The sequence below is a fragment of the Pseudochaenichthys georgianus genome, chromosome 9 (genome assembly GCF_902827115.2).
Source record: "Pseudochaenichthys georgianus chromosome 9, fPseGeo1.2, whole genome shotgun sequence".
NCBI classification, from domain to species: Eukaryota; Metazoa; Chordata; class Actinopteri; order Perciformes; family Channichthyidae; genus Pseudochaenichthys; species Pseudochaenichthys georgianus.
In genome coordinates, this window is record NC_047511.1 from 32,798,542 (window position 1) to 32,812,942 (window position 14,401).

Sequence of the window (14,401 nt, forward strand, 5' to 3'; positions counted from 1 at the left end):
ATACTATACCGGTCGACAACGAGGTCTCAGGATCATAATATATATTGAAAATATGTAGTTAACAAAATACAAATATTCTAGTATACGATGGATGTACAAGAATAAAGCATTTGCTAAGCTTTTCTTTTTTTAAAACACTACAAGGATGTATGTGGAGAAACTATTTTACAGTGCCAAGTCCTTGCAACAGTGTCTTTCCTTTGGAGAGCAGTCCTTTTTTCCTTTGGAGGAGTACAGGGTGGCAGGGCCGGAGCCGGAGGGGTGCGGGCGCTCTGTGGGAGGGCCTGCTCTTCTGGGCCGACCCGAGTTTTCCAGTGGAACCTAATGGAAGACCCGTAAGGGACAGTTGAGGGTGTTAAAAAGTCAGCCGTCCCTCCCCCCTCAGTCACTACTCCCTGACTCCTAAGTCCTCTCTGCCTCAGCAGGGCCACCAGAGATCGGAAGTCTACCTCCCTGGACGTTGTCCCGTGCACTCAGGTAAAGATACACTGCCCCCTCCCTCTATCAGGGAGAATCAGCATTTTTTTTTTTATGAAGCTGCTAGGAATTTGCTACAACAACACAAAATGTAAGCATGACACTAACTTTCACATTATTTTGTCAACAACAATAAATATCAAGTATAGGGCAAATCCTCTCACTTCAACACATTTGCATTTTGGGAAAAGTGGGACATGTTTATATCACATTCACTTTCCTTCCCCTTAAATATGGATATTTACTGGTACAACTGGGTCACAGAGAAACTACTAGTCACCATTCCTTTTCTGTAATCATGAGCTAAAAGGCTCCTTTAAATTGCACTTTGGAAAGACAGATGGTCAAAGATTCCATTTATATAAACATGTGGTTAAAACATCAGAACATGTAACGTATCAAAATCTTTTGTATTTCATTATGCTGACTTTAAAGCGGGACTGTTAAAAACAAAACATGCCTACACTCGCATATAAAGAGTTGTATTCACCTTATGGTGGCTACTGTTAGCAGTAAATTAGGTAGGTTGGTAGTTATTGCTGTAAAACAAACATAACTGTCAGATTTCTAAATGCTGAACATGAGTGTAGCAATTCAGCATAATCTGACTCATTTGTAGCCGTTAGTAAGCTAAAATGTTATAGTCTCGCTTTAATTCAATAATGATCAGTTGGCAATTTACTGTGATAGTTAATCTTGGTTCACAGCATTAGCACTGTTTTAAACTTCAATGCTTAAGGATTGGATAAACATGGACTGTTATTATATTTGCATAAAGTAATTTGTCTTACCATTTCACATTATTCTTTGCATACAAGAAAACAATCCCAAATTGGCCCAAATTACTTTTGAACTGCAAATCCAAATTCAATATTTTCATGGTATCATTCTTTGGAGTTTTGCATAGAATTTGAGGGTTTTCTGCACTCGAGTAGTCTTAAGTACTATTCATTTAAATTGAATTAGTGCATGTAATTGTGAAACTACGGCCTTTTAGCTTACCATGAGTTACAGCAGGAGACTTATTGCAGGAGACGAACATTGTCATGTACAACACTCAGAGAAACAACTGAAGATACCATACTTCTTGTCTAATGCATTGGCTGGGGTGACGGTCGCCTACCAACAAACAGTATTGAGGGTTGAGGTGAAACAAAGAGGGATCTAAGACTACCCAAAGGCATGGCAGCACTGAAGGAATGTCAGATAAAAAACACATGTTGCATACCAGACGCTAAGGGTACCCTTGACATCTGCATTAGACGAGGGGAGCGTAAACTTGGTATCCTCAGTTGCTCACTTACGTGACGGAAACAGAGCCTTTAAGGTGTGAAATGAACACTCTTCTTCTGTTTTGCCAAGCGGGTGAGAAAAAGGAATAAAACAAAATATGGTGATGGCATTTCAATAGTTTGCACTATGACAAATGGCAAATTAGAACACAAGGAAAGAAATATCTCATGACACCTATTCATATTTCAACAATTGCATTATTTGTTAAACACAAAAATAACATCACATATTTACATTTAGTAAGTCATTACTTCTGAAATTATTCTCTGATGGCAAAATAGGCTAAGTGACCTTTGCGTGCTACTTTACAAGAAAGCAATATACAAAACAAGGCGTTCAGGAGCAGATACAAAAGTTGTACTACACTAGACTCTTCTTTTTAGAAAATGTTCAAGAATTCATGCATCTGGAATATAGGACATGCTGAGCTACAGACTACATAGTTCATCTTTCAGTACAACAAAACTATTTACTCTATTATAAATTATTTGAGATCAGATACAGAATATATTCATAAAGCATCTGTTAGAATGCTAAATACGCATGTGCAAAAAGTGTTAACTGCTCTTTTTCAAGACATGACAGAACAAGTAAAAAGTCACTCTCATTGAGAATGCTTTATGAATACAATATATCCATGTGTTATACAATGCACAACTCCCCCCCCCTTTCACAGCGGTAAACATGAAAAATAAAAGTACCTCTGTCAAGTATTAGTCTTAAAATTTTATTTTTTCATAGATCTTAGACATCTATTTATTTACAGTGTAATGCTCCAAAGTCAGAAATCCCATTGTACTTCAATGAGACGCACAGACACGGTACTAAAAGAGATAGAGGGAACTGAAAATGGATGACAGAGGGCTAGTACTGCGAAGGAGCATGTACCCTTTTGGTCTTTATCCGTGCAGGAGTGTCCTGGGGGTATCGAGATGGTGAGTCAGTGAGAAAAACCTCCACATCGTCAGGCACTTCTTCTAGAAAGTTGGAAGGAACTAGTCCCTTGTGTCCATTGAGCTCGCCCTGAGAAGCACACAAGGACAGTGAAACACATTTGAGTTTAGCTTTCAATGAAGGTTTCTCATTTCTCTAATTTCCCCTCCTCGATTCCTCGAATCGAATTCACATCGAGGACCGAGGATCGAGGAGGCTCTCTGGAGGAGCTATAACCGAGGATACACTGATGGTTCCTCCGCGGATGTATTTCCGGCAACAGTGATGTTTCAAAGAGTCGTGGCGCACGGCTGACTTATCTCAGCCAATGACAGCTCTGCATGCATCCCCTGGATATTATTTTACTAACTGTTTGAACGGTGACGCGATGTTTTCAGTGAGAACAGCTGTGAGGTCGGTGCAGAAAGCAGAGCAGTGTGTATAATGTATATCACTCAGTATAACAGGCCTACATTACTTTCTGTATTTGTATGCTTTAGTTTAGTAGATATCTACAAACAAAGAGTCGATATTTTTCTAAGACCATTTAGTGCTTCACATAATAAAATACACAACAGCTGTATTCTGATATTATATGCTTTAGGAGCTGTAGGTGTGTGTGTGTAGTACAGTGTGTAGGTGTGTGTGTTGTACAGTGCGTAGATGCGGCGGACAGACAGGTCTCAGTTGGTTTGGTGTCCTCTGCTTACTTTTAATACTTGTAAATAAAACTTTTGGCCCGTAATTTCAATTCCCCATTTCAGCGACCAGAGAGGGGGGGGGGGATATATCCAGTCTCTGATTGTGTTACGTTATTATGAGAGTGCTCTCACACTTGTTTGATTCTGAAATTGTATATATTTATATAAATATATATGTGTGTGTATATGTCCGCATTTGTAGCCTGTTATTGTCTCATTATACCGCACTGTCAATGAATATATACTGTAAGTCATCATGAACACATCTGTCCATCAGACAGAGGGCTGCTGTGCCTCCTGTCATTATTAATGGACGTCTCTTTAAAATGACCGTTCAGGGGAGAGGAGTTCTCATTTCTCTAACCGCCTGCTGCTTCCCCTCCTCTCTCCTCCCGCCTCCCTCCTCGGCTCCTCGGCTCCTCCGCTCGCATCTCCTGTGGGCGGCACTAAGACACGAGGATAGGAGTCGAGGATAGGAGTCGAGGAGGGGAGTTAGAGAAATGAGAAACCTTCAATGTTACCCTTCAGTTTCAGAGTATCGCCCCAGTTTCAAATCAAGCTGCAATAGAGTTGAGAAATGGGAGGACGATGCGAGAATGTATAAGCATGAACACAAGTTTGTGCCAAGTGTCTCTACTGTAGGCTATTTTTATTATATGTACAGCACTTTGGCTCGACCAAAAATCGTTTATAAATGTGCTATATAAATAAAACTTGATTTGATTTGATTTGTACATTCAGCAGATCCAAACATGAATCACAGGACATTGTCTATGGAAGAAATGAATGGGTCTATATACTGATGGTGCCACAAATCTTAGTTCCTAACTCTGCTGACGTATTGGATGGTTTTTGAAAAGCACTTTTTTTTACTTTTATTTTTTTATTACATTTTTTATTATATCATAACTTAGTACTTTTTTTAACATATGTAACATTAAGCTCTCTGTGGCTCTTTCCTGCTGTAACGATGCAAATGTCTCCTCTGTGGGACTAATAAAGGTATTCTGATTTACAATACATTTAAAAAGAAAATATAAATGTACACTCAAGCTATGGCCACCTGTTTAATGACTTCTCCTTTGTTTCCAAGACATACATGTTTTTTTTATTGCTATAAATGCTACATTACCAATGAGCCGCAGCCAAGGTGTGAAAAAGGCTTGAACGATTAGTTGAACAACAGAAACAAAATCACAACTATTTTGATAGACATTTTTGGTTTGTTATGCAAAAAGCCTCTGAAATTCAGAAGATGCCAGTTCTTCTGTTTTATGCTGTGTTAAAGTGAATATCTTTCAGTTTTAGACTGATAAAACATTCAAAGACATCATCTTAGACTGAACTATAACGGATATTTTTCACATTTTTCATTTAAAGGAGCAAACAATGAATCTAAACATTTTTTGGCAGTATTGTCGATAGTGAAAATGATCCTCCCACTTCACAACTCTATGATGAACGCACAGATGTGTTTTGGTGTAAACTGTACCTATTGTAGTTCACCTGTAAAGATGCATTGTGCTCTGAAATAGTAGGGGAAAACAGAAACAGATGCTAAAAGGACATGAAAATAGAAATGTTTAGAACTTACATAGTAAAAGCCATCTTCATCGATTTCACCGAAAACTGTGATGACGTCACCGGCACAGAAAGTCAGTTCAGGCTGTCAAAGGAGACAGAGCATTACGATACTGGACAGCAGTAAACAGATTTAAAAAACATCAGGTGTACTGGGGTTGGAGGGGTTTGAAATGCTGTGCTTCCTTCTCCAAATGAATGTGATGCATCTTAAACACGAGTGTCAACTCAGTCTCTGCAGACGGACTGTTGCAACTGTCGATGCATCACATGTTGGAACTTTGAAGACAGGATTGCAACACACTGGGCACATCTGTCCTACGGGGGGGGTCAGAACACACAGACCAAACACAGTGTATGTACAGTATTTAGGAGACAGGTCGACACAATGGACCAAACTGAGGAGGGGAGATGCTGGCTGAAGAAACGCATGAAGGGCTGTGTTCATGACCGCCAGGGCCCGTCATCTGAAGCCCACCTCCTCGTTTGCACTCCAACAAACGGGGGAGGATACACACACTGAGCACACAGTACCATACCCTCCTCTTCCTCACTCACCTCCTCATTCAGTCTGTTGCCCTCATACTGTGTCGGTGCCAGTGCCAATAGAAAGGTGAGAGTAAGTGAACGGGGGGGGGGGGGGGGGGGGGCAAAACAACAGCACGGGAAAGTAATTCAATCCTGTATCTTACACAATGCTAACTGTAGCCCTTTGGTAACATATTGCCTGAGTTGAAGAAGAAGTGGTCAAATGATGCGATTCTTACTTCCTATAATTGCAGAACAGTCGCGTTCAACTCTAGACAAAACTACCCCGTCAAAACTCACACAACTCACTAAAGAAAGTACATAGTGCACACCGTGTACTACATGGAAGTTTAATAACTTCTTAAAATAAGAACTTGAACACGAATTAGGTATAACATGCTAATTTCAGTTCTTTGCTAGTATCAGAATACAGAGGCAGATACTGTATATTTAAACATTTCATCAGAGCCAGTCTAGAAGTTTCACCCTGCTTATTTCCTTAGAGCTAAGCTAAGCTAACCATTCTCTGGCTAGCTTCATATTTACCTGACAGACACAAGACTAGCATCAATCTGATCTAGCTTGGCGACACAGTGAATATGCTTATCTCCCAAAATGACTTTAAGTAGTGAAATCATTAAACAAAACATTGAACATCCTCATCTTTGTGCTTTGACTGCTTTATGCATCTGTTTACATGATGGTGGTGACAGAGAATGATTAAAGTGAATATCTGGAGCCACAGGAGGGCAGTACCTCTACATCAACGTTAGGGGAGCTCTCCCGGGGGTCGTAGTCGTACAGAGCCACCATTCTTCGTGTGGACATCGGATGCTGCCGGCCACTCCGCCTGTTCCTCTCTATTTACAGAACAAGTGATAATAAACAGAAAAACAGTAAATCAGTGGAAATAACATATCATCTTTCCTGAAGGATGTGATGAGCTGTGATGAAACATGATAGCTTTGAAATGTCATAATCTGGCTTGCAAGCTAAACTACACTCATGTTTTTAGTTATGGTAAGCCTAGTTACAAAATATATATTAGAGATTAGTTTGAAGCAGTCAATAGATGAAAAAAGATGGTGAGGAGTAGGAAAGGAGCAGTAAAGAGCAGAAGAGCATCTCACTGGACACAGACCTCGCTTGGACTTTCTGGACCTGCGATTTATTGAGCGGCCATCTTTGAAACGGTCACAGTTCACTTTACAAGAAAGCAGAAAAGAATAAGAGCAAAGGAAAGGATAAATGTGTCAGTAAAAGACAGTTCAGAAGTTGGAAGTCAGGGAGGGCATAAAGGCAAAGTAAAAAACAGAAGAATGCAAGGCGGTGCAGAAGGAAAACATCTCACCTAACTTCTCCACAGGAGTGTTGAGTGGCAGGAAGCCCTGTTTAAGTAGCTGGTCTATCATATCATAATCCTCTGTTTGGATCTCAGAGACCATGTTACAAGGGATCAGACCAACTCGGTCCCGGACCTTCGCCCTGTAGAAACCATCCGTGTCTTTGTTCCCAAAGACCTAAAGGAACAACAAAGTGTCAGGGGAAGAAAGGCATGCCAGAAACAGGTAATATGTAAAACAAGGATTAGAAAAGGCACTTCTACAGTAAAGGCATTCGCCAAGACAACATTTGGGCATAGAGGATTTAAAGAGACAAGAAATCAAGCATCATTTAATTTTTTTGCTATGCATGAAACAAATCCGTCTATAGGTCTTTGTAGTGTCTAAGAACTGCACCTTGATGATCTGGCCCTCCTTGAATGGAAGCTCCTCGTCAGCAGCGTCAGGGTTGGGAGACATGGACATGGGGTCGTAGTCGAACAGAGCCACGAACACACGCGTCATCTCATCCGGCTCCGACTCCTCGTAGTATTCCGGGGAGCGCCGTCCCCGCCCGGTTCGCCGCCCGCCATAGCCGTCTGAAACATAGAGGAGGCCTCTGCTGCTACTACCAGCCTTATACAGCCACGCTGGCTGTAGAGGCAATGAGAGCAGAAGATGTCTCTTTGTTAGAGCTGACAGGGGAGAGGGCGATGAGATGCATGTGTGAAAAAAGAGCCGAAAATCTTGCTTTTTGTTTGAATCTCTTTTACTTTGGAAACCATATTCCTGTCGGGTTCCCGCACTGAAAGCAAAGGGTGCTTTTACAGAAAAAGGTTCGGTGCAACCGTGGCACATGGTGGGGTTCTTCGTTCACACATCTCTGCTAGCTGGCGTGACAGTCTCTAAACATAGCAGCACGGAGGGAGCACAGTACAGCACAGCACAGACAGGAAACACATGTCAAGCAGATTTCAGGTTGCAAGGGAAACTGAACTGACTGTGCACACCAGGACACGAGTAACACTGCACTATTGTTCATTGCTGTTTCACTGCCTTATCTCACAGAGGCTAATTAACATGCATGCTTTCCCGGGATTGGACACGATGAGGAGAGCATTCCTATATCAAATGCAGGTGTTACAGGCATGCTTTGAGGTCACATCTGGAAACAATGTGCAGCGAGAAAAGGACAAAGGAGGCACGTTCCCAAGGGAGATAACACATCAATTGCCCCAGCAGTTCCTGGCATCGCAGATATCAGTGAGGGGGAAGGGATGAACCTGAGATCAGTTCCCCATGCTTCCCTTGGATCACCATGTTAAATGTTTCAATGGCAGATTGTAAGTCTGGATGATGGCTCAGAGGTATTGCAACCAATACTAACTAAGCAACTGAAAGGTGACTTTTTGAAGATGTGAAATGTGTTTCAGTCTTTCCTTCTCACTGTATTGTAAACGGCTCATGCAAAATTAAAGCAAACGGGCTACTGGCTCATGAAGGAGGGAGGAGAAGGAAAAGAAGAGGAGGTCGGGGTAAGTTACTGTGGGGTGGGTGAGTGGCCTGCATATGGAGGGTGAACGGGAAGAGTAGGAGTGAGTTGGGGATTCTAGGGATTGAAGGTGTAGGAGTACATACAGGGGAGGGATTTTCATTCTCCAAAAAGCGGGAAAGGGGCCAGTCTTGGTTTCCCCCGTCAGCTTTATTCATGCTTTATTCAGCATAGCTAAGCTATAGAGGCTAACTGTTCCGCACAGAACAAAGGCCACCATATCACTGCATGTGTTCAAAAAACGACTCTTGGCCTTTTCTGGCATCGTCAAGGTGAATTGTCATAGTCAGCTGCACCACATACCATATTGATCCTCTGAGGACAAAGATCGCCATATCCTGCGCCGAGCTACACTGCCATAGTTAACATCCTCCTTGACGGGTGAGAGGTTCCCCTCACTCCCCTCACTGTTACTGTCCATGGTGATCTCTACAGAAGACACCAATCACAACGTTATGGTCAGAGATCCCCGCACACACACTCTGCTCTACCCCATGGCCCAATCACTCATGCTGAGACAGTAGGATGATGGGGTTGCCCTGAGGTGGGGGGGTGTACAAGGCAACAGGTTTCACTCTGGAGTCACTGGGTGTACAACAGCAATGCTGGGAGGTCAAATTGGTTGGTCATGTAAACATGTTAACCCACAGTAAACACAGGCATAGGGAGTGTATCTGGGAAGACTTTCCTGCAGAACTGCATGTGAACATTTGGCAATTCCAGCTTGTGAGGATGGACAGCTACAGGGTGTGCATTCACCCTACAAATTAAAGGTCTACGTGACAGTTAAGCTCTATGCGAGAGATGTACAGCTCGGCTCACATGGGTAAGGGAAACACATGGTATAAATAGCACAAACATCAGTGGCCCTGCAGGTGGGATGACGCTTCTCCTCATGTGGTGACCTCACTAACCAATGGATGGGATTTGCCGCTGTTGAGGGGGGTTGCCGATGTGAACCACCCTCCTTCCTGAGTGGTCCAGGCGATCAGAGTTTCCATGTGATGAAGAGTTCCCAATGATCTTTAGAGTGAAAAACAAAAGACGAGACGTTAGAACAACGAACCGCCTGCATTTTGAAGATTAGATAACTTTATAAGGTATTTACAGAATCCCACAATCCTGTTAAAACAACAGAAAAAAACCATAAGAGCAAATGTTGTGACTTCCATTTGTCCTTAGGGCAGCAAAATAATAGTAAAACTGAAACAATAAGGAAACCCCACAGACCATCAAAACAAGTAAATCAAATCAACCCCCAACACAACAACATGGACTGGGGGTCAGAAAGGGTCAGATGGTTAGCTAAAGACCATTTGTTTGGTTTGTTTTGTTCTGTGCATGTCAGCTCCTGATGAGAAAAGAAAGCAAATGGCGGCACGATTGATGATTAAAGAGAAAGAGTGGATGAGAAGAAAAGGAGTGAAATAATGGATAAATATGTAGTTAGATGGAGAAAGCCATTATAACGTTAGCCTGGAGCGATGTACCAAATCAAAACATTTAATATGAGAAGTGATGATGAACAAGTTTGTTTTTGCTGAAACATGTGAAAGAGGCAAGCAAGAGATGATGAGTATGGGTCGATGGCTAAATGAATCTCCGCAGGCTGCAGAAGTCTTGATCTGGCCTAAATATGAATATGAAGCAATGAGAGGCAGGCTGAAATGGAGCTTCAAGCACAAAGTGGTGCGAGACAGCAGCAGAGGCCGAGTCATGGAGATAAACAAATGAAGCCGGCAGCTGCCAGAGAGAAGGCAGGGGAAGAAGAGACGGGGCAGCACTTTCCTTTACATGAAACCTTTCCCCTCAAAGACATGAGAAGTCAAAACGTAGGTAAATGGCCTTTAGGTAATTGAAAACTCTACTTTAAAATCCACCTGACATTCTGAGTACAAGCAAAGTAACACATACAAAATAAAACATCGAGTCGGACCAACCATGAACATGTGATAATGTGTCATAAAAATGAAAAACAAAACGGCAAATGAAAGAAAAGAAAAAGGGGGTCATCATAAAGAAAAACTGACAACATTAAGAAAACAGAATGGCGGCAGCTTGCTGATGAAAGTACAGCAGAAAGTCTGAATCACACACCAGCGGCTGGTCCCTGTTGAGCCTGGACAAAGAATGGGCCCTAGCCTCCCTGTGGGGGCTGTAATAAACCCTGTCCAGCTCGTCCAGCCTGCCCTCGCTCAGGGCCCCCTCCCTGGAGTAGTTTCTGGGCCCAACCTCCTGACTGGGCCCAAAGTGCTCCCTGCTCCTAAAGTCCCCCCTGTGCACCGACTTGGCTGTAGTCGCTGGGATGTCAGCGAACTCCTCCTCTACGCTGCACTGGCGAGTCAGAGTTCTTTTGCGACCCATGGCCAGCGCACGCCTTTCTACCGGGCCTTCGCAGTGTATGATCTGTATGGGCCCCCGCATGGGGCTCCCATGAGTGTAGTACCCTCGATACCCTCGGCCTAGAGAGCCTTCTTCCTCACTGCCGCAGTCTAAACCGCTGTCAGGACTCTTGGTGTTCTGGCGGTTGGGTCGTACCAAGCCACGGTCGTCTGCGCTGTAGCCGCAGCGACCGTCGGTGAAGCGAGGCGAGGAGCGCTGCCGCTGCAGGTGGCAGGAGTTCTTGTTCTGATGGTTGTTCATGTGGGGGTCCTGGGGGTACATCCTGCGCTGAGTATGTGGCGTCCCTGGCCTCCTGCCCTCTTCGTAGCGGCGCTGGCCCATGCTGTCCACGCAGTCGGACTCTTCCTCCGCCACCTCGGGGATGCTGTGGAGGCGCTTGCTGCGGAGCGACTTCTGCTTCACCACCTCCCTCTGGAGGTCCCAGCAGTCCCTCTCCTCGGCTAAGTCCTGGCGCTTGTAATACGCCTTCAGTCGTGACCAGGAGCAAAGTTCCACAATTTCACAGTTCAGTTAGTTCAATTCAAAAACGTTCAGTTTAGATTTTTGTGAGGAGGGTTGAAAAGTTTTTTCGGAGGTTTTAGAACAGGCAGGAAACAACACAGTATGTGAATAGAACAAATGGGGGGGAAAAGACAAAATAAAGACAGAATTAGTTAATTGTGGCAATGTAGTAAAACATGCAGTCTCATTCCGTGAGGAGGAAAATGGCATGCTCTGAACAGGAATCGGTGTGGGCTCAAATGTGGAGAAGTAAAAATAATAAAACTGATAATCTGAGCGAGGCCTGGAAGTTAATGTGTAAAAAAGGGAATTTCGCTTGTGAGTAATTACAAATATCCATCAAAATAAAAAGTGACTCACGGGTGAGGGATAAGTGAAAACACTATGATGATGAAATGAATTAATACATCTTCCAAAAAGGAAACTGATAACGACATAAAGCTGAGTGGGAGAATAAGCTACATAATGATACCATTTAGAATAAAGTGAAACATACTTCAATGCACTCACAGAAAAAAACTGCAGAAGTTAATTTGACAATTAATAAGTGACTATTTTCTTAACAATATCTAATGAAAAATGTATATTATTATATTATATAGTCACTATACATGTTTTAAAACAATAATGGTCTATGATAGAAGTATAAGGGGTGGATAATGTGCCACAGTATAACAATTAGATGGAGATGACATAAGAGATGCGGCATTAGTGTATTTAAAGAGTAAATACTCTAATAATTGTACAGATTTAACTCAAAATAACCGAGACAAAACGAAATCTGTGATGATTTTGTATTAGCTTTGTAATTCTACTAAAATACAGAGACTGAGTTTCTTAACATGATGGCATACATATGACACATACTAACTGACAAACCAAATGAAGACAGGCTCATGTACAGATAATGTGAACATTTACATCGACAATAGAAAAATTAGAACATTACGAACATAAACAAACGTGAATATATCCATTTAAGTACTCACTTAAATGAGATTCCCATATGCACTTGATATGCAGTGACCCTTCAATACAGTAAAGTATGTTAAAATGTGCACTTCAGAATCACATTCTAACACCTGACACTTGGAACCTTTGCTGCCGTATGAAGAGCTTAAAAATGCAAACCATAACTCAATATTATGCTTTATTAAGCTTTCCCCCTGATCATGCGGTACAGCTATGTATAAGGAGCCATTCCCATGAGCTTAGCCTTGATCGGCAGTGATGGAGGTACAGGGTGTAGGAGCAGGCTGGTGGGTGGGGGGGTACCGGGCAAAGCCACGACGGGCCTGGTAGTAGAGCCTGTGAGAGAGAGCACTTCTGCAGGTGGAAAGACCCTCTCCCTCCCTAAAGCCCTGTCTCCCCCACTTCCTCCCACTGGCCACTACAGAGAGAAGGTGTGCAATTTGTACCTTAAGAGTGTTGTGAGAGTTTATACTCCGCCTACGGCCCTCCTCCAGTTGCATCTCAGAGTAAAGGTCCTCCTCGTCCTCCTCCATGATGTCGGACAGGTCAGAGCCCCGGCTGCTCTCCGTGTGGTACTCCTCGCTGTGGCTGTAGTGTTGATGGTGGGGCTGATGGGAAAATGAAAGAGAGAAGTTAATAGAGTTGAAAAGGAGAATATTAAGTAACAAGTTTAATTTTTTAAATGTTATCCTTTTAGTTTGGTGAACTATTTGACAATAGTCACCATTACCAAGTAGATAAAGAAAGTGTCTACAACCAATAATGTCACCTTAAGACTTGGACAACTTCACACTCATATTGGCTGGCAAACCCACTTAATTCCCTTTATCTATCAATACTGATAAATGTCTACAGCGATTATCAAATTCTGAATGTGGTGTGCTGTTGAAAACTCTTGTCTAGCTACACAAGTTGCACTGAAAGTGTAATTCAGTTTTTCATCACATTTTTAGATAAGATCACGTTAATGTTGTACAGATGCAGGAACACTCATTAAGATGGGCTTTCATTTGATATGATGGGATGTGAATTGATTTAATTAGTACGTACTGATTGCTTTGTTCTTAAAAGAAAGCGATACACATTGTCTAAACACAAAGTACCTGTCTCCCCAACTCTGATCCTCTGAGGAATTCATCCACGGATGCTCCTCTTCTCCTCGCATGAGGAGAGTCGTAGCCATCCTCCTCCTCATCAGAGTTGACTGGATGCAAAGCGTTACCTCGCTCACTAAAGATATTCCTTTTCTCAACCTGATAACAGAGATGTTATTTTGATTTTTAAAAAAAATTATTAAGTATTGTTACCTTCCTTCAATCCTTTTTTCCCCTCAATTTAAGTGAAAAAAAATGTGGTCATCTACATTTTTTCTTTTCGATTTTCTTTTTCTAATATAGCTCCATATTTTTTTCCAAAATAAAATTAAACCAATACTTTTTAAGATCATGGTTATTGTATAATGAAATTCAGGCTGTGGTCCCTTTATGTTCAGAATGGAAAAAATAGGGGAAATAAGCATTATTATATAACCAAGCAAAAATCTTGGCTTATTTCTATCACATGTTGATATGAACACTTTATTAATATCCACTGCTACAATTGATATAATGAAAGCCCTACGCACCCGGTTGCCCTCGGCAAACACTCTCTGGGCAGCTTCCCGTGCCATGGCCTTGGCGATGGTGTTGGGGATGGGGGCTCCCTGAGGCTGTGGCAGGATCCTCTGAGGAGAGGGCGATCGCCGTGGCTGGAAGTGAGGCGGCTCCAGGTTGGGCCCCCGCATGGGGGGCAGCGGAGAGGGGGCTCGCTCCCAGGGCGGGGCTGTCCGCATTCCCACCTCATGCTCTTTGGTTTCTTGCTCTCTGGCACTTACTAACGGTTTGGACTTGGGCATGGGTTGGTGCGGGAAATGACGAGGGGGTTGGCAGACGGGCTGCGTGTGCGGCTGTGTGTGGGGCAGAGTGTGGGGCTGGGCTCGAGGCAAAGGCTGCACCTGGGGCTGAGGATGATTTGGGGGGTATGTTGATGGGTAAGGAGGATGGGACTGTGGGTGGGACATAGGATGGGACGGCGCAGTGGTCCGGTGGGAGAGGCGTGGTGAGCCCAAGAGATTGTTCGGGATGACGGCCACGGGCGAG

At 43.1% G+C, this 14,401-nt stretch overlaps 1 protein-coding gene across 3 annotated transcripts in view; it reads right to left on the minus strand.

Moving 5' to 3' along the window:
* Window positions 1-270: 270 nt before the first annotated feature.
* The window catches only part of rimbp2b (RIMS binding protein 2b), a 96,381-nt gene continuing 82,250 nt past the window's right edge, over window positions 271-14,401 (minus strand). For all 3 annotated transcript variants that reach the window (XM_034091266.2, XM_071204392.1, XM_034091267.2), the window contains 12 exons: window positions 13,888-14,401; window positions 13,367-13,516; window positions 12,710-12,871; window positions 10,485-11,255; window positions 9,302-9,410; window positions 7,253-7,434; window positions 6,865-7,033; window positions 6,655-6,717; window positions 6,270-6,373; window positions 5,544-5,570; window positions 4,999-5,070; window positions 271-2,793 (listed from right to left, as the gene is read on the minus strand). The exon at window positions 13,888-14,401 is cut by the window's right edge and continues 119 nt beyond it. In XM_034091266.2, coding sequence (XP_033947157.1) covers window positions 2,635-2,793; window positions 4,999-5,070; window positions 5,544-5,570; window positions 6,270-6,373; window positions 6,655-6,717; window positions 6,865-7,033; window positions 7,253-7,434; window positions 9,302-9,410; window positions 10,485-11,255; window positions 12,710-12,871; window positions 13,367-13,516; window positions 13,888-14,401 — 2,482 coding nt within the window. In that variant the 3' untranslated portion in view covers window positions 271-2,634. The remainder of the gene's footprint in view (window positions 2,794-4,998; window positions 5,071-5,543; window positions 5,571-6,269; window positions 6,374-6,654; window positions 6,718-6,864; window positions 7,034-7,252; window positions 7,435-9,301; window positions 9,411-10,484; window positions 11,256-12,709; window positions 12,872-13,366; window positions 13,517-13,887) is intronic.